Source organism: Eretmochelys imbricata, chromosome 18 (assembly GCF_965152235.1).
Source record: "Eretmochelys imbricata isolate rEreImb1 chromosome 18, rEreImb1.hap1, whole genome shotgun sequence".
Lineage (NCBI taxonomy): Eukaryota > Metazoa > Chordata > Testudines > Cheloniidae > Eretmochelys > Eretmochelys imbricata.
The window spans coordinates 9,145,014-9,169,074 of NC_135589.1; the positions used below are offsets into that span (position 1 = coordinate 9,145,014).

At 45.9% G+C, this 24,061-nt stretch overlaps 1 protein-coding gene across 1 annotated transcript; it reads right to left on the reverse strand.

Moving 5' to 3' along the window:
- Positions 1-812: 812 nt before the first annotated feature.
- LOC144276867 (group IIC secretory phospholipase A2-like) lies at positions 813-8,939 on the reverse strand. The gene is made up of 5 exons (XM_077837258.1): positions 8,776-8,939; positions 6,661-6,713; positions 4,592-4,736; positions 2,902-3,008; positions 813-955 (listed from the first exon to the last, which is right to left on the reverse strand). Exons 1-5 carry the CDS (start codon positions 8,937-8,939, stop codon positions 813-815), a joined length of 612 nt encoding a protein of 203 aa, XP_077693384.1.
- Between the last annotated feature and the right edge of the window lie 15,122 nt (positions 8,940-24,061).

The window sequence follows — 24,061 nt, forward strand, 5'->3', positions numbered from 1 at the left end:
CCACATACTCTAAATCTTTCAAGACCTGGCTAATACAAAGCTGCATGGCGGGGCACATATGCCTCTCTGGAGAAGTTTGTGAATTGTATTGAAACGAGGCATGAAACCACATGGCATCAGAGCAGCTGAGATTGGAAGTTTCAACTAGGAGGATGACACTGTCCAGCATTGCAAAAGGGGAACATATATGTAAATAAAGAAAGCAACTAACTAAGGGACCTAATTTTACTGTTTTTACTGCAGTGGGATAAATTCTCCTACCATTTACATGTATGTAAATACAAAATACTTCATCTCATTTACTCCAGATTTACCCTGGTGTAACAGAGGACAATTTGGCACAGTGTATCTCCACTGACTTCCAGGGAGTTACTCCTGATTTATAACATAATTAAACCAGAGCAGAATCAGGCTCATTGAGTCCCTAATTCATGACATGGTTGAAGGTGGATCATGCTGGCTATTCACAAACAGTTCTTGAGATTTCTACTCTGTCAAAAGCAGTAACGAAGTCGTGAAATCATTCCATTCACCAATCCAGGTCAGGCACATGATGGCTTTGTTTTTTTATTTCAATTTTAAAAAAAAAATACAACAAAAAATATTGCTACATATAAATGGGATCAAAGTTATAAAATGATCCAAGCACAAACATTACGAAAATACATTAAGCAGTCCATGCAAAATTTTATATCTATAAATGTGTATCTGTAATAAACAGACATTATAATAAAACAATCACATTTTGTTGCTTTTACCTTGTGCAAATAAAGAGTATGTTGATATGGCAGGTAAAGAATCTGTGCAACTTTTTAACACATGGGCTTCTCATTCGCACAGTGCCTCTTTCTATAGAAGCGATAACCCTTCTTGTAGCTGCTTAAGTGTTTCTTCAAGCAGAGCACAAAGTCACCGTCACACTGGCAGCTCTCTCTTTTGCACTGGCTCCCCATGCCTGCCGACAAACAGTAACAGGATGGGTGTTTGAGAGGAGAAGAAGAGAGGCTACCAACGGTGATGGGGCCATATAAGAGTATGTCTACACTGTAATCCCAGTATGTGACATACCCAAACAAGCTTTAATCTAGCTATTGGGATCCTGAAGAAGTGAAACCATAGCAGTGTCATTTCAGCATGGGCCAACCCAAGAACCCTAATGACTTGCAGGGCAGCCTGCACTGAAGCGGACACTGCTGTGACTTCACTGTTATCACTACCAGAGCTAGCGAGATAACTGCTACCTCAGGTATGTCTACATGAGCTGCAATCTCACCCTGTGATTGCAGTGTAGTCATACCCCAAGATAGCACATGCTGACACCTAGGAGCTGGTCTACAATGTGAAACGCCATCGTGTTATAACTTGGCCCTGTGGCAGGATGGTAATGGATGCAGCGATGGCAAAGTACTCACCATAGACAGGGACCATCGGCTTTAACCTCATGTCAATTACCTTGATTCCACAGGGGTGCACTCTAACGCAATGGAATTTCCCAGGTAGACAAGTCCCTAGGGAGTAGAACCTCAGCCCAGCATCCAGCTTCCTAGTTTAGTGGATTGAGTCACATGCACAGGGATGTGACTGATAAAGCAGCAAACTATCATGACACGCAGACGTAGCTCCACTTCCAGAACACAGGCAAGACAGCTGTGTTCAAACCTTCAACCAGCCGGTTTCCTTCACATTGTGAAAACCAAGTTCTGTCTCTAAATTGCCTGGCCTCTGGTTGTTACCCATTTTATTATTGTGTGTTTGTATTATGGTAACAGGACTCTCCTTTGATCCCATATTCTGTTCTGGGGGTTAAGAAAGTGCCTAGCCCTACAGCCTACTTGCCCGTTCCACATAAAGAAAGCCCATTAGAATGTCAGTGTTCTCTCAAACTCAACCTGTATGGCAAAGAAAACCCATGGCAGCAAGCCTTGGAGCCTGGATCTACAGCCTTGGGCTTGTGAGGCTTGTACTATGCACTAAAAGTAGCTGTGTAGATATTCAGGCTCAGGCTGGAGCTTGGTCCCTGAAGCCTGGAATCGGGGTGGGTTTCAGAACCCAAGCCCAAACACTTATTTTTAGCATTGTAGCACGGGCCCAAGTCTGTAGCCTTGGGCTCTGAGGCTCGCTGCAGCGGGCTTTATAACGCAGCGCAGACACACCCAAAGGGAGTAGCATCTGTTATAGTCAGTAATCCCTTGTGCAAGTTCCCATCTCTGATAGTGATTCAGTAAAGTTACTGAGTCAGATGCAGGTGAGTGTGTAAGTTACATGTTAGTACGTGGGCATGAATCTAAACGAGTGTCAGGGAATCCCAGATGGCATAACACACATTGAAAGGCCTTGAAGATCTAAATTACACTAGCTTATGCTTCTTATAGAAGAAGCGGGGCATGATTCACTGCTGCATCACTCCAATTAGACTCTGCTCTCAATTCGTCCCATTGATTTCTCCTCTCTCCACCCTTTTCGTAGTGGGAAGCAAATGAATTTTCTATTGGTTTCCCCCTCTTCTGCCTCTTTCCTGTTGTTGGGATTCTGAGCTTGGGGTCTGGCTGGGCTTTCACTCTCAACCTTGCCCACTGGTTTTGAGAACTCCTAGCTGAGAGCAGAGGCTAAGATGACACATCTCCTTGTAATCAGTGCAGCCTATGGTCAGGGGGGAAAAAATCACTATTCAGGATAGCTTATAAGCATGTTTAGGTGTTTGCTTGATTCGGGGCCTGCATCCCCAGGTTCAGCCAGCCAGCGACTCTGGTTCTCTTGTCCTGTGCCTTATGTATAAGAACAAAAGCTCTGGTGGACTGGGCTCGGGATACAAATTTTAAAAGTCAAGTAGCAAAGCAATTTTCTGATTTAGGAGAAGAAACAAAACCGAATCCCCATCTTTCTGTCCAGGAGCCAACTCACCGCAGTAGATCTTTCCATTCAGGTAGACGTAGCTGTACGAATTAAATATGGCATTACAGCCATGATCCTTGAGCCTCTCATAGCAGCAGTCATGCAAGTAACAGCACCTTGGGGAGAAGGAAGAACTCAGCAAAGAGACATGTACACGTAGGTTTAAAACACGAGCAAAAAAAAAATCCCCATTGACACTTTTCCAGTGCACGTAAAAGAGAGACATGTTTTGACACTATGGGCCAGACTGTCTTCTTACACTGGTGTAAATCAGGAGTAATACTACTGAAGTTAAAAGGTTTAGACTCTCAGTTTATTTCCCATCTATATATGTTACACGTTGGGTGGGGGGCGCGGGTTATTACATGAAGCACCCTGGAGAAAGCACAGATATCAAGTTTCCTTTCTTTATTGTTCTTCAGACAGGCCACTGAGCAGATTTCAAGCTTCTTCTCTGATCTCCTACACAGGATGCTCTTGCGTTAGGAAGGTCTGGCAGGAACAGCCAGTGGTCAGCTCAAGGAACTCTGACCTCAGCATGTAAAATAACTTTCACAGAGACAAGGGGGCAGTCATAGCCTGATTTCCCCTAAAGCTCATGGCCTTTTCTTAATTCTTTATTCCATGGTGGGGGATGAAAACGGTGCCCCATGCTCTGCTCTCCCTAAATCCACCGAGGGTGGAAGCCCCATTGCTTGAGATATTTAAAACTACACGGGCTGGTGTGCAAATAAATGTAAAAGAGGGAACAGCTATGCACGGGGCCTTAGAGCGTACCTATGTGATCTAATAGGCCTTTTCCATCGGTACACTTCTTAGGGGCTTTATTGTGCCATTCATCCTTAAACATAAATATCTGAAACCAATGAGGAGCGCCTCTTAAAAAACCCAGTGGCATGGTATGGTTCTGATTTCTTATTTCTTTGATCCCAGAGGGGAAATAATGCTCTTGCATTTAAGCCCAAAGGAAGGTGGTAGCCTTCCTCCTAACTCCAACACATTGGAGCACCCCATTCTAGGAAATATGGGCAGGTAGATTCAGCTATCTTCCTTGGTAGCTGGTGGAAGAACCTCTCTTTATAGGGTGACCAGACAGCAAATGTGAAAAATCAGGACAGGGGGTGGAGGGTAATAGGAGCCTTTATAAGAAAAAGACCCCAAAATCAGGACTGTCCCTATAAAATCGGGACATCTGGTCACCCTATCTCTTTATGAATCCTGACTCCTTAACTCAAATCCACCTCTCTTTTGAAAAAGGATTGGGTGTTTACTGACATACTTCCAGCAACTTCAAGAGAGCCATGCCAGTTTACACAAGCTGAGTATCTGGCTAATTGGCCTTACTTGATGGAGAGCATCTTGGGTAAATACAGACTTGGGGTAAAATTTTCAGATGTGCTTAAGTGACTCAGGAGCCTATGTTCTATTTTCAAAAGTGAGTTCGGCCCCGAGGGCCAGATTTTCTAAAGTATTTAGGTGCCTAAAGAAGGAGATAGGCACTTCTGAAAATCCCACTAGATACGCATGTGCTTAAACCCTATTGATTTCAATGGAAGTTAGGGACCAAGGCGCTTTCGAAAATTCCACTAGGTGTGCATCTGCAGGAACATAAATGCCTTTGAAAATCTGGCCTTTAGGCCCTTTTGCAAGTGTTATCCCAACTGATGTTCCTGGCAGGCTTTTTAAGACAGCAACTTACTGATCAGTGCCATCCTTTGGCGTCCCTTTACCACCCAATCCGCAGTGGCAGCCGTAGTTGTAATAATTCCAAAAGGCAGATTTCGAAGTGACTTGCTTAATCATCTTTTGAAGCTCCCAGAAACTCCCTTGTGTCATAACTGCACCTGGAAAACAGCCAAAGGGTATCCAGCACTGGGAGAGGAGGTATTCCCAAAAAGAAATGACACTTATTCCTGTGCCTTTATTAAGCTGCTGTGTGAGATCATCAGGTAGGGTGACTGGATGCCCCAATTTTATAGGACAGTCCCGATGTTCGGGGCTTTGTCTTATAAAGGTGCCTATTACCCCCTACCCCATCCCAATTTTTCTGGTCCCCAGTGCATCAGTCCTGATTCTCCACACATCTAAAACTGGTTTTAGATTCATATTACACAACTGGGCCCCACCCTATCTCTTCCAGTGTAAATGTGGAGGTGCTCCATTGTCTTCAATGGTCTGTACTGCACAAACCGTTTCAGCATCGTGGGAAAGTCTGGACTGGCAATCCACGTGCTTGGGTCTCGGTTGGAGACTAATCAGATGGTCAGTGGGCTCCTGACACTGTAACTCAAATTCCATTCTCTACTTTACAGCTACTCGCGATCATCCCAGAGACTAGCGCAGCATTAGGATAGTCCTGCAGAGGCAAGCAGACCCCTGGGCCCTGGGAGTAGTATGTTGGTAACAACTGTGTCACAAGCAGGGCGGGCTCCCAGCACCAGCGTTCCAGGCAGGTGCTTGGGGCGGCAGTTAGAACGGGGTGGCGGCAATTCGGCAGCAGCTCATCGGTCCCGCCAGCGGCAATTCGGCGGCAGCTTCTCCCTTTTGCCATCTGCTGTGGCAGCTTTTTTCCCCCACCGCTTGGGGCGGCAAAAACCGTAGTGCCGGCCCTGGTAATCAGAACGGGACACGTGCAGAAGAGCCTTGCAGGAACAATTCAGATCCTCAGGCTTGTCCTGGAAATCCTAGCTGCATAAGGTCTTGTATATCATGCCATTGAGTCAGTAGAAGGCAAAAAGCACGTTAGTTGGCAGGGGGCACATCTAGGAACACCCATGGAAGGGATGGACCCTGTGTTGGGGAAGATACTGATGGTAGCATGGCTACTCACATGGCAGTACCATGAATAAGGGGGTGTGGTGCATGGGAAGGTGCAGCGAACGTTCTCAGGCCTCTCCTATGTACAGATGCTCTCTGAGTGGTTAGGCAGCTACTGGCGGGAACATATTACAGCTGGTTTTAAGAAGTGGGGGTGGGGGAATCAAATGTCCTCCCTTTTCATTTTTAAAAAAAAAATTGGACTTTTGGCGTTTTCCCAAACTTCAGAATGGTTCCGGCTTTTAAAACATTCCAACCAGCGCTATAGGTGGTTTAAAAACACCCCTCCCCCACCACGGGTGACAATAATGCAGAAGTTTCATTACTATTTTCCCCAATTTTGCCTCAAATTTCAAAATTTGAAATGTTTCGGCCAACTCTGCTTTCTCGCTCATCCTCCTGACGTGCAGGTTTTTGCTGACACAGAGTTAATCCTGCTCACGGCAGCCCCAACTTGTGATCTATTTTCTGCAGTAACTTATATTAGGGAGCCCTAGGACTTTTGCACTGACTTCTCCCACAATTGGTTGAGGCCATACCCCCATTTACGGACTTTGTAGCTCTCTTGTGGATCTTCTCCATGGACCCAGTTGGGTGTTCCCTTGCTTGACATGGCAGCCAGACCCACGGATTTTAGCTTGTGGTCAAATTCTCCCTGCATTTACACAGGTGCCACCCAATTGATTTCAAATGGCCTTGTACTGATGCAATGGGAAAGAGAAATAGATCCAGATGTGCAGAATTTGGAGACTGGTTTTGTAGCAAGTTTTCAGCCCACGGGCCAAGCCAGTATTCCCCTCCTCTCCCTCCCCCCAAAATTAATTGGAAAAAGTTAGCGAATTAGTGGTCCTGGTTATGAATTAGTGATTCATTGGTTTAATGCTGCTATAATCCTATTGACATCAGTAGATTTACACCTGTAAGTGAGATCAGTGAATGTATTCCACTTACCATAAGCAAGTAGCATAGCAAATACTAAGAGATTCTTCATCTTCATGCAGAGCCTGGAAGAAGAAACCCAAAACACCCTGATTTTCCATTCAGGCAAAGAACTCAAGGACACATATTAACATCCAGGTATGGGCAGCCTGCATAGGTCATTGCCTAGAAAGCAGCTGAGAAGAGAACAGAAGCAAAGGGTTTCAACTGTTTGAATTAATGGAGCATGAGACCCCTGGTCACAAAGAGCAGAGATTATACTGGGAAGTGGAGATTTAGCTTCAAAGCATAAACCAGGATGGGTGAAATCCAACCATGTGGAGCAGGACCCCCGGGGTATGCCTACATTGCAGCTGCGAGTGATCCTTCCAGCCTGCGTAGACAGGCTTGTGCCAGCATGCTAACAAGATCAGTGTGGATGTTGCATTTTGGGCTCAGGCCCACCCAGCCACCTGGCCCTGAGCTCGGGTGGTTATCCCAAGTCTCCACCAGAGCCTCATCATCCACACTGCGAGTTTTAAGCGTGAGAACTCGAGTCCTGCTCGTGCGAGTCTATCTGTGCCGGTGGCAGGCTTGGCCCTAGTGACAGTGTAGACACATTGCAGGAAGCCAATACATCACTGAAGTCCTCCCTGGTCTTAAGCGGTGCATGGACATCTTGTAGGCTCTCTGCACGGGGCTGAATTTCATCCAGTGATTCTAATATTGTGAAGACTTTCTATATTCTCCCTTTTCCGGTCACTGTGCATGGTTGTATTGGCCGGTAGGAAGCCAACACCGGAGCAAAGAGACTGATGCCCCTTTAGGATGCTGACACAATTCACCCTGCTTCACGCACACTGGGACTAGTGACTCTAGTGGGATTTCACTTGCGGCATGAGCGAGGACATTCATTTACTGCCCTCAGTGGAGGGATCCTATTTACTGCCGGTGCCTTTTCTCTTCCTTTCTCCCGCATGCAGCTTTTGTTTCATCCTGGGGCACAAAACACTTTGCAGATCCAAGGACTAGGAGAGCGAAGGCTCAATCAGTCACAGGCTGCAAATGTTCACAACAGACCCTGCCAGTGTAAAAGCATTGTCAGCTCCTCTACAGACGAAAGATCCCCAGCCACACCGTATTGGTTTGTGGATTGAACGGGAGAAATTGAAAAGGAACGGGGAGGGCAGGAAAGCAAGGGACAGAGGGCACTGAAAGAAAAGGCAGGTGTGGGTCACTATCATCTGGATCTCATTCACTAAATCAATTCCTTGCACTGCAGGAGCCTGGGCCATTGGTGCATTTCAGTCCCTCCTGCTATCTGCCTGTGACACATAATAGTTTAGTCTCCTAAGAGCTGTTTTACTTTTGTCCAGTTCTAGTTGTTGGTCGTGGTGTGGGGAAAGCTGGGTGGGGTTTAGTGGCCTCTGCTGCACATGACCTGGTAGTTCTCTTCTGGCCTGAAGCTCTATGAGAGAAGTCGCTGCCATCCCACAATGACCTGGCGCCTTGTACCCAGCTTTGCTTAAAGAACAGTGTGGCACCGTGCCATATGGCTTGCTACAGTTCAGAAACCCTTACCTGCAAACAAGGGGCTAGGAACTACTGCTCAGGAACAATAGGGGATCATCAGGGAGACTTCTTGCCCTAGATCTCTCTCTTCTGCTCTGCCTTTGTGCAGGAAAAGGGCAATGTTCATACCTCACTTTTGCACCTTCTCCACTCTGTTGTTTACAGCCAGGACCAGGGCTGTAACCACGGAAGGGGGGAAGCCAGTGTGCAAAGCCAGGGGGGCAGAAAAATGGGGCAGCATGCACCCCCCCACACAGATTTCTGCCTTCCATTTAGCACAGAGGTTTTTGAACTGTGGGGCACATCCTCCTAAGAGAGGGTGCACCCAACGATCTGAAAACCATCGCCTTCTGCCAGGAGCTGGTGGACTGGAAGCTGGTAGGAGCTTCCTGGCTCACTCAGGCCCCTGGTTCTCCACACTATGCGAGCTGGGCTGCTGTCTGTCTGTCTGGCAGTCCTCCCTGCCCTGCTCCCCAAGCCGGGCTGCCTCTGCACAGCTCCGAGCTGCGCCCTGATGCGCTCTTGCCTCTCCCCTGAAGGAGCCTGCCACCAGCCAGCGAGGATCCCTGGAGCGACTCCCCGAGGTGCTCACTCACCACTGCCCTGATGCTCCTGGCTCTGCCGCTGCTCCTCAGCCCAGAGGAGACGTGGGGCTTAGTTACGTGCTCCCTGACAACCTGGTAGTAATGCTCACTGTGGATCCCAAGGGGAGTCTCCAGGTACACACCCAGCAAGTGCATTCACTGGAATGGGAGCCCTGCTAACCAATTAATCCCACACTTTTGTCCATTTCCACATGCTGGATACATCAGATCAGATGCATTCCTAGTGTAATCCCCACTGAACTTCAGCAGGGCTGCATCAGGGATGGATCTGGCTCTGTGCCAATCTCCAACACAGCCTCTTGGACGTTTTAATTGTTGGACACAGTAACAATTAAAATATCGGTGATTGGTCTCTACTCACTGTTTCTGGGCTTGGGAAAGTCTCTGTAGCTCAGGGTGACTCCTGATCTCGGATAGTGACAGATTTATCTTATATAGACAGTCTGTCCCTCCCCTTTGGGAACTCAGTGACCACATCTATGCTGACCTCGTTATCTAATATTGAAGCTTCAAAAAACTTCTGTTGTGTGGCTTCTCTGTCCAACAAGGTTTCTAGTCTTCCCCATTTCAAGGCACAAAGGGTGTTTCCCATGCAGGGCTAGGTCTCTGCGGAGGCCGTGCTGCAAACAGATTGTAGATAATGAGTAATCAGACATCATGGATGATCACATACATAATTCTGAGTTCATCTAAAGCCTAAACCAACACCAACTGATGTCAGAGTCTGGCCATTGGCTTGAAAGGCAGTTGTACCAGACCCCTGAAGGGTAGATAACGAATAACCATCTTGCTAGTAATGTTAGACTCTTCTTGCTGCCCCAGTTCCCTTACCCATCCCTAAATCATGTGACACTTGTGCAGTGCGATACGGTGTTTTCAGAAAGGAGAGTGGTATAATTCCTTCCTGATTCTTGTTTTTATCAGTTTATGCCCTGAAGCATGAAGTTAGATTTCTCTCTTATCCCCTTGGCTTGCTAGAGGTAGTGACCATGCAAACATCTAGCGTGCCTGTATATTTCACAGCCAACATCTGTTGACTTTGACAGAAGGTTGTTAAGCTGTTCCCCACTGCATTGGCAATCTGATGGATAAACAGTAAGACACGGAAGAGTCTAAAGACCCTCCGAGGCATGAACAGGCCAGGTATTTTAAGTGAGTACAAGTAATGAGGCATAAAAGTCAAAACTGGTTAGAAGAAAATTAAAGATAAAGTGCTCACTAATATCTACCTAATAAGCTATCTTAGTTGCAAAGCAAACTGTCTCATGACATACTCCAGCAAATCACCGACCAAACTCTTAGGTCAGGAACCCTCCCCCAGAGTCTAACACCCGTTTCCCTTTGTCTTCTCAGGTGCAGAGGATGATGTGGGCAGGAGGAGACAGACAGACAGAGGGGCCTTGGGTGTTTCTCCCTCCTTTCCAAAGTTTCAGTTTCCTTTTTGAAAACCATTTCTAGCTCAGACCCAGGAGACAACAAGCCTAGGGGAAAGGAAATTCCCTGCTGGCTTTTTTTCACCCATTTGAACTTCCTTTGTTTTCCTTCTCTGCTGGATGACTACATTTACTGCTTAAATGCAAATTTAGGCAAGCCCACATTCCTTCCTTTGTCTAGGACAGACCTATCTGCTGCCTGGGCAGGGCTGTGGGCTTTGGAACATGTGTTCATAACATCACACCGCGGAATCTTATAACTTCATATATGATGTGGCCAGTGCCAGGCATATTTTGCTGGTCATTGTCATCTGGTAAATTAGGAGTTTTCAAATGATACCTCCTGAGGCATTGGTTGTACACAGGTGAGCATGACTGTGTGTAGGGTGTGAATACAGAGGTGGAGTCTGTCACAGTAGCTTCTCTCGTGTTCTCCCTAGGATCTGCAGCCTGAAATTTGAGCTTCAGAAGAATTCACTTTGTGCAGCAACTAGTAACAAGCCCCCCTCCATCTGTGTCCACTGCGGAAACCTTCTCAGCTTTCTCCCTCTCTCGCCAAAGCATCTAGTCCTCCATCTGCTGCTAACAAACACCTCAATATCACGTTCCCTTCCTGATGGAAATGATGAGGCACCCCAATCAGTGGAGAAACCCTTCTTTCTCTATATACTTATTATTCATCATCCCTAGCAACTCGAAGCCCCAGTTGAGATCAGTGCCCAGCACCAGGCCTGCCGACAGAAGTTCCAGGCCCCAGGGCAGAACAGTCAACAGGCCCTCTAGAAAGCATGGAACAGGCCCAGAGGAGGTAGTTAGCCTCTTCTATACCAGGATGAGGGCTTGTCCCTTCACACAGGCCCACTGCCAGCTGCTGGGTTAAACTCTCAATGGCTGGTGGCAGAACATCCTCCTTTGGGGCCTGGGCTTCTGGCACTCTGACAGGGTTTTGGTGGTATACTGAGAAAACAAGTTCCTTATGTTGCTGGAGACAGCTATATTTAATCCCCATCTCAAGGTCACAGATATAAATCAGGAGTGACTCCACCTAAATCCATTGAGTTACACTGATATGAATGAGATCAGAATTAGGCCCATTGTGGCAGATTCTCTACCCTTCCTGAGCTCCACTTGTATGAAGTGTAGAAAGGGGGTTCCAGGCAGCTGGTACAGCTGTCTGACCCTCAGCCACCTAGCCTTAGCACAGAGCTGCACAGGAGCAGTTCTAATGTATAGCAGAAAATGGCGTGTAACAGAGCTAAACTCTTCCATGCCGCCTCTGCTCCCTATTCCACCCACCCCACTCCCATAACATGCACCCCTCCTGCCCTTTCACCCGTGTGAGCGGGATACCTCTACAGGAGACAGCAGAGCCACCTCCGGCAGAGAGTTCTCCACTGGCCATGTCTGGTGGCTTTAAAGCCACTTTATGCCACTTACACGGAGCAAAGTGGCCTTAGTGGACTGGAGAATCTGGCCCAGTGAGTTTAATTTATAGTGACATTGCACCAACATGGCCAGTTGGCAATCAGAAGGAAATGCCAGAAAATGATTTTTGTTTGAGTGAGTTGAACACCAGGAAGGGGGCTGCGATAGGGCACATGCAAGAAAAGTACCTAAGTATCCAGCGAACGTTTTCAGCAGGGAGATGCAAACGCACTGTATGACCGACATAGTTCACCTTCAGCGCCATGGGAGCCAGCCTAAAAATAAGGTGAATGCGTTATTTCAGTACTAGTGCACCTGTTAAAAGGACAGTAACTCTGCACCACCCGAACATTGGGAACTTTGGATCTGATTCAACAAATCTCTACTCTTGTTTAACGTCGTTAGCCCTCCTTTCCCTTCCATCCTGTATGAGAGCACGCGCACAAATTCAGAGTACACGCACGCTCTCGCTAGCTCTTCAGGGTTATTTTAATTAAGCAAGCCCAAGCAAAAATATGTATATTAGATCTGAGATGTGGTTGCCAACCAGAAGAATTAGCTAAAGAGACGCTTAGAACCCTTAAGTCTTGCAGACTCTTTAGAGTCTCTAAAAAAGAAAAGGAGGACTTGTGGCACCTTAGAGACTAACCAATTTATTTGAGCATAAGCTTTCGTGAGCTACAGCTCACTTCAGAAGTGACTTTTGAATGCCCCTACTTATACATCCCAAAATGCCATTGGCCTTCTTGGCAACAAGGGCACACTGCTGACTCATATCCAGCTTCTCGTCCACTATAACTCCTAGGTCCTTTTTCTGCTCAGCCATTCGGTCCCTAGTCTGTAGCGGTGCATGGGATTCTTCCGTCCTAAGTGCAGGACTCTGCACTTGTCCTTGTTGAACCTCATCAGATTTCTTTTGGCCCAATCCTCTAATTTCTCTAGGGCCCTCTGTATCCTATCCCTACCCTCCAGCATATCTACCTCTCCCCCCAGTTTAGTGTCATCTGCAAACTTGCTGAGGGTGCAATCCACACCATCCTCCATATCATTTATGAAGATACTGAACAAAACTGGCCCGAGGACCAACCCTTGGGGCACTCCACTTGATACCGGCTGCCAACTGGACATGGAGCCATTCATCACTACCGTTGAGCCTGACAATCTAGCCAACTTTCTATCCACCCTATAGTCCATTCATCCAGCCCATTCTTCTTTAACTTGCTGGCAAGAATACTGTGGGAGACTGTGTCAAAAGCTCTGCTAAAGTCAAGGAACAACACGTCCACTGCTTTCCTCTCATCCACAGAGCCAGTTATCTCATCATAGAAGGCAATTAGATTAGTCAGGCATGACTTGCCCTTGGTGAATCCATGCTGACTGTTCCTGATCACTTTCCTCTCCTTTAAGTGCTTCAGAATTGATTCCTTGAGGACCTGCTCCATGATTTTTCCAGGGACTGAGGTGAGGCTGACTGGCCTGTAGTTCCCAGGATCCTCCTTCTTCCCTTTTTTAAAGATGGGCACTACATTAGTCTTTTTCCAGTCGTCCGGGACTTCCCCAGATCGCCATGAGTTTTCAAAGATAATGGCTAATGGCTCTGCAATCCCATCCGCCAACTGCTTTAGCCCTCTTGGATGCAGCGCATCTGGCCCCATGGACTTGTGCTCGTCCAGCTTTTCTAAATAGTGCCGAACCACTTCTTTCTCCACAGAGGGCTGGTCACCTCCTCCCCATGCTGTGCTGCCCAGTGCAGCAGTCTGGGAGCTGACCTTGTTCGTGAAGACAGAGGCAAAAAAAGCATTGAGTACATTAACTTTTTCCACATCCTCTGTCACTAGGTTGCCTCCCTCATTCAGTAAGGGGCCCACACTTTCCTTGACTTTCTTCTTGTTGCTAACATATCTGAAGAAACCCTTCTTGTTACTCTTAACATCTCTTGCTAGCTGCAACTCCAGGTGTGATTTGGCCTTCCTGATTTCACTCCTGCATGCCCAAGCAATATTTATATACTCTTCCCTGGTCATTTGTCCAATCTTCCACTTCTTGTAAGCTTCTTTTTTGTGTTTAAGATCAGCAAGGATTTCACTGTGAAGCCAAGTTGGTCGCCTGCCATATTTACTATTCTTTCTACACATCGGGATGGTTTGTCCCTGTAACCTCAATAAGGATTCTTTAAAATACAGCCAGCTCTCCTGGACTCCTTTCCCCCTCATGTTATTCTCCCAGGGGATCCTGCCCATCAGTTCCCTGAGGGAGTCAAAGTCTGCTTTTCTGAAGTCCAAGGTCTGTATTCTGCTGCTCTCTGTTCTTCCCTGTGTCAGGATCCTGAACTCTACCATATCATGGTCACTGCCTCCCAGGTTCCCACCCACTTTTGCTTCCCCTACTAATTCTTCCCAGTTTGTGAGCAGCAGGTCAAGAAAAGCTCTGCCCCTAGTTGGTTCCTCCAGCACTTGCAGCAGGAAATTGTCCCCTACACTTTCCAAAAACTTCCTGGATTGTCTGTGCACCGCTGTATTGTTCTCCCAGCAGATATCAGGGTGATTGAAGTCTCCCATGAGAACTAGGGCCTGTGATCTAGTAACTTCTGTGAGTTGCCGGAAGAAAGCGTCGTCCACCTCATCCCCCTGGTCCGGTAGTCTATAGCAGACTCCCACCACGACATCACCCTTGTTGCTCACACTTCTAAACTTAATCCAGAGACTTTCAGGTTTTTCTGCAGTTTCATATCGGAGCTCTGAGCAGTCAGACTGCTCCCTTACATACAGTGCAACTCCCCCACCTTTTCTGCACTGCCTGTCCTTCCTGAACAGTTTATATCCATCCATGACAGTACTCCAGTCATGTGAGTTATCCCACCAAGTCTCTGTTATTCCAATCACATCATAATTCCTTGACTGTGCCAGGACTTCCAGTTCTCCCTGCTTGTTTCCCAGGCTTCTTGCATTTGTGTATAGGCACTTGAGATAACTTGCTGATCGTCCCTCTTTCTCAGTATGAGGCAGGAGCCCTCCCCTCTCGCGCGCTCCTGCTCATGCTTCCTCCTGGTATCCCACTTCCCCACTTACGTCAGGGCTTTGGTCTCCTTCCTCCGGTGAACTTAGTTAAAAGCCCTCCTCACTAGGTTAGCCAGCCTGCTTGCGAAGCTGCTCTTCCTTCTCTTCGTTAGGTGGAGCCCGTCTCTGCCTAGCACTCCTCCTTCTTGGAACACCATCCCATGGTCAAAGAATCCAAAGCCTTCTCTCCGACACCACCTGTGTAGCCATTTGTTGACTTCCACGATTCGATGGTCTCTACCCAGGCCTTTTCCTTCCACGGGGAGGATGGACGAGAAAACCACTTGCACCTCAAACTCCTTTATCCTTCTTCCCAGAGCCACGTAGTCTGCAGTGATCCACTCAAGGTCATTCTTGGCAGTATCATTGGTGCCCATGTGGAGAAGCAGGAAGGGGTAGCGGTCCGAGGGCTTGATGAGTTTCGGCAGTCTCTCCGTCACATCGTGAATCCTACCTCCTGGGGTTTTATGCCCCCCACCCATACCTCTAGGGGTGGCAGAGGGTGGAGCCAGAGCACACAGCACCCTGGTCTATCCCAGCTAGCTCAGGGATCCCTTGGGTCCTGTGGGCTGGATCTCTGTTGGGTGAAATTCACCCCATGCAGATTCCATGAATGCCAGGGCAGGTTTTTTTTAAAGCTGGTATTGCTAGGACTCTCTTTCTCCCCAAGGGAGATCACCTGAAGGCTTTCAGCTGTACCATTATTAATGTGTTTATTGTCATATCAGGCTTTGACACAGCTGAACACTCCTGAGCAGCCAATCAAGCCTGCCAGGAGAAAATCTTCCCCTCAGTGCTTTCACAGCAGGGATCCCACACAATGACACTCTTTTTCCAAGAGTTACTTATCTGCAGAAGCCTCGGGGTATCAGTCACCTACTACAGTACAGGCCCAACAAAGAAAATAACAGAACGCCACTAGCCGTCACCTTCAGCTCCCAACTAAAACCCCTCCAACACATTATCAAGGATCTACAACCTATCCTGAAGGACGACCCAACACTCTCACAAATCTTGGGAGACAGGCCAGTCCTTGCCTACAGACAGCCCCCCAACCTGAAGCGAATACTCACCAGCAACCACATACCACACAACAGAACCACTAACCCAGGAACCTATCCTTGCAACAAAGCCCATTGCCAACTCTGGCCACATTTCTATTCAGGGGACACCATCACAGGGCCTAATCACATCAGCCACACTATCAGAGGCTCGTTCACCTACACATCTACCAATGTGATATATGCCATCATGTGCCAGCAATGCCCCTCTGCCATGTACATTGGGCAAACTGGACAGTCTCTACGTAAAAGAATAAATGGACACAAATCAGATGTCAAGAATTATAACATTCATAAACCAGTCGGAGAACACTTCAATCTCTCTGGTCACTCGATTTCTGATCTCAAAGTGACTATCCTTCAACAAAAAAACTTTGAAAACAGACTCCAACGAGAGACTGCTGAATTGGAATTAATTTGCAAATTGGATACAATTAACTTAGGCTTGAATAGAGACTGGGAATGGTTGATTCATTATAAAAAGTAACTTATTTCCCCTTGTTTATTCCTCCCCCCCCACTGTTCCCCAGACGTTCTTGTTAAACCCTGGATTTGTGCTGGAAATGGCCCACCTTGATTATCATACACATTGTAAGGAGAGTGATCACTTTAGATAAGCTATTACCAGCAGGAGAGTGGGGTGGGGAGAGAGAAAACCTTTTGTAGTGATAAACACCCATTTTTTCATGGTCTGTGTGTATAAAAACATCTTCTGTATTTTCCACAGTATGCATCCGATGAAGTGAGCTGTAGCGCACGAAAGCTTATGCTCAAATAAATTGGTTAGTCTCTAAGGTGCCACTCGTCCTCCTTTTCTTTTTGCGAATCCCCACTGAATGACTTTGCACAGAGAGGCTGTTTCAGAGAGCCATGGGCCCCAGCAGAGGGGGCTTCTTCCTGCTCCTTGCAAGACCGGTTTCAGAAAGTCAGTGGTTTTAAAGACACAGCTTTTCATCTTACACATGGGCCCAGCTTCTGTGCTGCACTGAGCTTTCAGTTGCTTTTCAGGCTTTTTTCATGCCAGGCTAGCAGGGAAGTGGTTACAGCTTCCTCTAAGGGCAGATCTGCACTGCCTTGAGCCCTGGTGTAGGCTAGGCCAGTGGCTCTTAACCTTTCCAGACTATTGTACCCCTTACAGGAGTCTGATTTGTCCTGTGTACCCCCAAGTTTCACTCCACTTAAAAACAACTTGCTTACAAAATCAGACATAAAAATACAAAAGTGTCACAGCACTGTTACTGAAAAATTGCTGACTTTCTCATTTTTACAATATAATTAAAACAAATCAATTGGAATATAAACATTGCACTTACATTTCAGTGTATAGTAATATAGAGCAGTATAAACAAGTCATTGTCTGTTTTAAATTTTAATTTGGACTGACTTCACGAGTGCTATTTATGTAGCCTGTTGTAAAACTAGGCAAACAGCTAGATGAGCTGTTGTTATGCTGGCAGACCTCTACGTACCCCTGATTGAGAATCACTGGGCTAGAGCAGCTGGGGCCAATTTCAAGAAAGCCCTAGTTGCGCACCAACAAAACGAGCCAAGCCTATTGGAGAATGCTACGCAGATCCCCGGCTGTGTTCCATAGGCCCTGATGCTGTGTGCTTCAGTGTAACATCTCAAATCTACTCATTTCCCAACATCTCCACCGTTCAGCCTGCCACACCCTTGATACCATAAACGCAGCTTCCTTTATTTCAAATTTACCCTGGTGTAATGGCCTCGTAAAAAACTAATGTTTTGCAAGTGCAGGCCTGAAATGTTAAGTACATTGGGGGCCAGAGCCTCAGCTGGTTTAAACTGGCGGAGCTCCACTGAAGCTTTATTCTTCCCATCCCTCCTCTCCCTTTCCTCTGGGCACACAGTCAGGAAGCCCTGGAGCCTGAAGGATTTCCTGTGGCCCATTTATGGAAAAGCCAAATCCTGCAGGCGACTAATCCACAGAGTGCCAACTTGATCTTAGTCAAGCAAAAACTAGCATCTCACTCAGAGACATGAATAAATAGGGTCCCATGATTACATGTGTATCTTGATGGCCATTTCTGACACCATCCCTGGGCCATTGCCCTGCAGTTGAAGGAGAATTCCCTGCAGCATGCCAAAGCACCTGGAGAGCATGTTCGTTGAAGGTCAACCTTTAATTGAACCAGATTTCGAACTAGAAGTGCCTGAAATTCATACAGCTGGCTAATGGCCTCCAAACTCACTTTCCATTTCTACTTCTTTATGTTCTCTCTTTGGCTCCATTCACATGCCTATGCGGGTTACGATTATACCAGCTGATACATGTAGATTCATAGATTTTAAAGGTCAGAAGCAACCGTTATAACCTTACCTACTGCATAACACAGGCCACAGAACCTCACTCAGTACCTCCTGCATTGAGCCCAATCACTTGGGGTCAAGCATGTTTTAGAAAGACGTGCTAGGTCCCAATCCAACTTCCAATAAAGTCAAAGGAGAGACTCCCAATAGGAGCTGGATTGGGCACTTTGCTATAGAACCAGGAGTGCTTTGCCCAGCCTCAAGCAGAAGGATTCCATCATCTCCCTGGGTTGGGACTTTCCCACAGTGAAGGTTTAGGTTCTCCCGTGTTGGCTTTCTCCTGCTGTTCACTCCAAAGCAGCATTATTCCCGTTCCTCTGGGAAATTCCAGCCCTGAACATGTGAATGTAGACTTTTCCTGAATTAAACACCCTGAGCCTGGGTTTATCTGAGGACACAGAACAAAAGACAGTGCTTCTGAAGACTTGCATTACTCACAGGAGAATGATTCACAGGATGGATTAGTTATCAGGAAATGGACTAAAATAACGAAATTCTCTGACCCAGGCTCACATTCTCAGCCCTCATTTTTGTTTTACATCAGGCCAACTGGACATTAGAACTGTACGAATATGTCTACACAGCAAAGAAAAACCTGCCACCGGTCCATGCCAGCCGACTTGGGTTTGCAGGGCTCGGACTGGAGGCCTGTTTCATTGCTGTTTAGACTTCCAGGCAAAGCAGACTTGACTGAATAACCTATAGCTGCTGCCAGGTATCATTCCTAAATCCCTAGTGGTTTATATTCTCTCATTCTGCCTTGAGTCTTTCAAGTAGCTTATGAACACCTTTCTAATAATTCCCCACTTCCTGGACATTTTTACTAAACAACATAACTTTTGTTACCTTAAGACATTTGAATTATTCCTCAGAAAGCTTTTCCATTTCTTTATCCAAGCCCTTACATACCCATAAAAGGCAACTGATTGCTTCTTCGATTGCTTACAGAGCTCACCTAGGCCTTCTGTGTGTCTACTTATTCTAAAAAGATTTTTGTTTAAGCAGCAAACTGTCAGTTCTCTTTTCCCTATCAGGCCCAGAAGTACGTTGCTATCGTCAACTCTAGGGCACAATTAAAAAAGAAAAAAAACACCCCCCTCCCCCCCACACCCCTTCTTCCTCTTCCTTTTTGGGAATCCAAAGTTTGTCATCATTCCTCTTTTAGATTTTTCTATATTAGGCTTTTGAATTCCTGTTTACTCACGATATTTCTATGTCAATGTCTTCATTTCTTACAACATTTTAGCTGCTTTGTCCATCATTTTGTTCCCTGATAGCCCAGTATGCACTGGGATCCAAGTTAATGCTACATATATCCCCAGCTGTACTAACTCTGTTCTAAGAAATATAATTTCATTGATTAAATCACTTCTGCATACTAACAGGTTTCAGAGTAGCAGCCGTGTTAGTCTGTATTCACAAAAAGAAAAGGAGTACTTGTGGCACCTTAGAGACTAACCAATTTATTTGAGCATAAGCTTTCGTGAGCTACAGCTCACTTCATCGGATGCATCCGATGAAGTGAGCTGTAGTTCACAAAAGCTTATGCTCAGATAAATTGGTTAGTCTCTAAGGTGCCACTTGTCCTCCTTTTCTTTCTGCATACTAAGACACCCTTTTTTATTGCCACAGGGCCTGAGACTGAGGTTGGTTTGTTTTTTTAAAATGACCACTGCTATTGGGTGTACATCCCAGATCCAATTTAATGCCTGCATTATTGCAGCTAGTTAGGTTGCCATAACAGCTATAAAATCTGATATTATTTTAGATGATCTAATTCCCAGTGTTGGTGTATAAAATGTGTCACTTCCGTTTTTTCTCTTTTGGATCTGTTGGGAACACTGGGGCATGGCCACTAGGTAACTCGAGGGGATGGAAGACCACGAGTGTCGATGAAGCCCCCTCGCGCTAGGCCCCGGTGTCCTTGGCCCCCCTCCTGCCTGGAGGCACTCGCATCAGCTCTGCGTGCTAGGCCCAAGTGTCCTTGGCCCCCCCCGCCTGGAGGCACACACAGCAGTTATGCTGAGAATCTGCAACAGTATGTTGCAGAGTCAGACTGCCTGAAACTAAGCAAGGCCAAACAGGGGAGATATGGAAGAACAATGCTGAATAAAGCAGCTTTATGTATAATTTAACAAATGATACAGAGAATCAGGGAACTAGCTGGGAACTGGATTGGCTGGCTATATGGATACTTGGAGCAGCTTACTATTGGATAAGTATGCTGGGAAAAAGGATGTATAAAAGCCTGTGTAACTTCCTGCTTTGTTGTACAGGATTTGAGATTCAAATCTCCCTGTACCTATTTGAAGCTTCAAATAAACTTTTCTGCTTCTCCACCCCGTTGTGATTATTGGGTGCAGCACACCGGGTAACGAACCAACTCAAGCTGTTGTTCAGCCTCTCGGCACTGGGTGCCGGCAACAGATCCATCTCTCTGTATTTGACAAAACCGACTCCACTTGTCATCTATATACTGGCACACTTCAGTTTTAATTTCTACAGTCTTTTTTTTTTTTTTTTATCCCTTAAGTTTATAAAATAAATCTGTATCCACCTTTGGGCATGCAGCTTTCCATCCATAACTGATGTTCCCATGACTAAAAGTTTTGACTTCATTTAGCCTTTCCTTATCTTTCAACTTCTCCATGCACATTAACTCTAATGACAAGTGAAGTTCTAACATTGCGTGCTATAATTCACCTATCAAATTCCCAACAATATATTTGTTTGGCACTTTCATCATTGTAATTCCCATTAACTTTGGCCCAGAAAGTTAGGTCCAGTAGTTTCATTCATAATATAACTTGCATTTCCCTAGAAGTCATCTGTAGTGCATTGATAGGTATTGCAATAAATACACACACACAATTTATAGTGCCTGGGCTTGTATTAAATCTAATTTAAGTTCTGATTTTGACGCTAACCTAAAAGCTTGGCAGCCACAAAAACTAATTCCCCCTGCTGATACTCACACCTTCTTGTCAACTGTTTGAAGTGGTCCACCTTGATTACACTGGCCTCATTAGCACTACAAAAGTGATTTCCACCCCTTCTTGTCAACTGTTGAGAATAGCCCACTTCCACCTTAATTGAATTGGCTCGTTAGCACTGACCCCTCACTTGGTAAGGCAACTCCCATCTTTTCATGTGCTGTGTATTTATACCTCCCTACTGTATTTTCCACTCCATGCATCTGATGAAGTGGGTTTTAGCCCATGAAAGCTTATGTCCAAATAAATGTGTTCGTCTCTAAGGTGCCACAAGGACTCCATGTTGTTTTTGCTGATACAGTCTAACACGGCTGCTCCTCTGAAACCTGATCTGACCACTGCTGATTGCATACAGAGTCTTATTTTCTTATTCCACGCCCCCCCCCCCGGTAGCCCCAGCAAGACTTTTAAGCAGGTTAATCCTTCCTGTACATTTATCTTTAACTTAGTCTATATGATCTTCCTCAACTAATTTAGAATCAAATGTCCCCTAGGAATTCAAACCTTTTAACGAGGTCTATTTGTTCTCCATACAGATGCAGTTTACATTCCTTTGTAACTTTCCTTTTGGTAAAGACCAATCCTTTGGCTTTAGCAATGGAGAGCCTGAAGTCCCATGCATGTCCACAGTCAGAGGTTTCTTATAACACTGCTGATTCTCTTTTCTGTCACTTCAATATTCCCACTCCGAACCGACAGAGCACAGTCATCTGCAAATAGAGCAACACCTACCTCACTACTTATTTGTTTGGGGAGATCGTTTGTCATAGTATTAAATAAGGCCAGGCTGATCATTGTTGCCTGTGTACAGTTTTTAACATTATATATATTTGACATAACTTTCCCACCGCCAACCAGCATGGTCCCACCCATTCTTCCTCTTATCCCTAGTGCATCTACTTTATAGAACAAGCCTTCCCCCCAACAGCATATCAGACATCGTCTCAATAGCTAAAGACCGCTATCACAAAACCTTTGTGCCTCATACTCGTTTGTATTTCAGTTTCTAATTTAACAACATGATCCAGATTTCCTGCTTTTATAGCAACCGCCCAGCTCCTCTCCCAATTGGGGCTAGCCAACCCCTCCAGGTGCAGTCAGGTGGGTTAATTGGAGTCTCAGACCCACATTAACCCTTTTCAAGCCAGGATGTAGTATATACCCCATCACACTATCTATGGTGTGATTGCATTTGGGTTACCCCTGGAATTAATTTGGCCCAATAGCTTCACTCACAAAATCCAATTGGCAGGGAAAAAGATTACTGAGGGCATTGTGTAATAATGACTCTGAAACTAGTTCCCAATGCTGCAGAGAAGACAGCTCAGAGCTCTGTTTTGTTGGTGTGAAGAGAGATTATGCTGAAAACCCAAATGCTGTAAAGTTCTTTAATGCCATAGAAGATCCTGTTAAAAGAATGATGGAAAGACCACAAGGCCTTTTGGATGTTCAACCCCTGGATGGTTTAACAGGGCTGGATTATGCAACCTGCTCTTATGCCAGGCCTCAGTACAACTCCCACTGAAATGGCTGGAAAGATCATCATGGACTTCAATGGGGGCTGGATCAGGTGTTTGAGTCCTTATTCACGTGAGGAAATGCTCAACACCATGAGTAAGGGCTGCACATCTAGCCCTTTGATAGCCATGGCACACAGCTACAAAATCAGAGATTGACCCAGTTAGGGGTGGCTGAGACATTTCCTAATTCTCTCCCCTCACACAAGCTATTTAAAAAAAACAACAACCCTTTCTATCCCACCTTCTCCGGTCCAGTTACACCAGGACTATGGCAGCAATGCTGATGGCTCTGGTACCTTTAACGTGAACTGTAAAGCTAAATCCAAAGCCTTGGTTGTCCCTTTATTGCTCCTTTAGGCCCTGATCATGCAAGTGCTTAACTTTATGAGCTGTTTCATTAATTTCAATGGGACGCCTCATTTTAGTAGTAAAGCACATATAAGTGTTTGCAGAACTGGAGCCTTAAGATACCTATAGGCAGCCCCAAAAAGTTTATCCAGGGGTAGTTGGTTTTTTACACAAGAAATAGCAGGTGATTACTTATTTTTCCCTGGAGGACTATGCCAATCTGGTGAGGATCTGAAATATGGCATCACAGCTGGAAGCTGACACCTGACTTTGCAGCCCTCTCAACCCCAATTTGAGTGGGAAGGAGAAACTTAATCCTAGGTTGACTCTAGATACAACGTCCCATTTCAGGGCCTCCAGTGATCCCCAAGGTCCTCCAGCTAAATCAGGCCCTGGAATTTCTGATGAAATAGGAAAAAAAAAAAGAAAAAAAACAGAAGAAATTCTCTGACCCTCCACAGTTGCTAGAGGAGAAGAAAAAAGCAAAGACAAAATAGCCTTTTTTTTTTTTTTTTTTCTTGACTTGCTATTTCAGCCTTCAAGAGACTCACTACCACTGCAGAACATCAAGTATTCATGCGTCCTGGTGACATTTATGGCGAAATAAGCCATTCTGCCCCCACAAGGAGAAGGAGGAAGCTATGGAGTGGGGAATCTGTAGGAGAATGAGCAGGCTGACTCAGAAGCAGGTTGAGTAGACGGGGTTCTTTTGTAGAATATCAGGGCTGGAAGGGACCTCAGGAGGTCATCTAGTCCAACCCCCTGCTCAAAGCAGGACCAATCTCCAATTTTTGCCCCAGATCCCTAAATGGCCCCCTCAAGGATTGAACTCACAATCCTGGGTTTAGCAGGCCAATGCTCAAAACCGCTGAGCTATCCCTCCCCCAGTGCTTGTTCCCCTCGACCCAACTGCCAAGGAATCACTGAATTAGTTACAGCACACTCCTTTTATTTAAGTTAGTATGTACCTGCCCGTTTACAGCGTGACGCATATTATACAAACTTTTACCTTGAAAAATACATTTCTTTGCAGTAATTGTAGCCAGAAATTCCTGTAATCAGCAGTTCACAGGGGAGGGAGGAAGGAACG

What these genes read in the sequence shown, in the direction of transcription:
- LOC144276867 (XM_077837258.1), bottom strand. Translation starts at nt 8,939, where the DNA reads ATGCACTTGCTGGGTGTGTACCTGGAGACTCCCCTTGGGATCCACAGT. An exon ending in GTGAGTGAGCACCTCGGGGA is followed by an intron (nt 6,714 to 8,775) that starts GTCGCTCCAGGG and finishes TTCTTCTTCCAG; the next exon opens with GCTCTGCATGAAGATGAAGA. An exon ending in GAATGGAAAGATCTACTGCG is followed by an intron (nt 956 to 2,901) that starts GTGAGTTGGCTC and finishes GTTTGTCGGCAG; the next exon opens with GCATGGGGAGCCAGTGCAAA.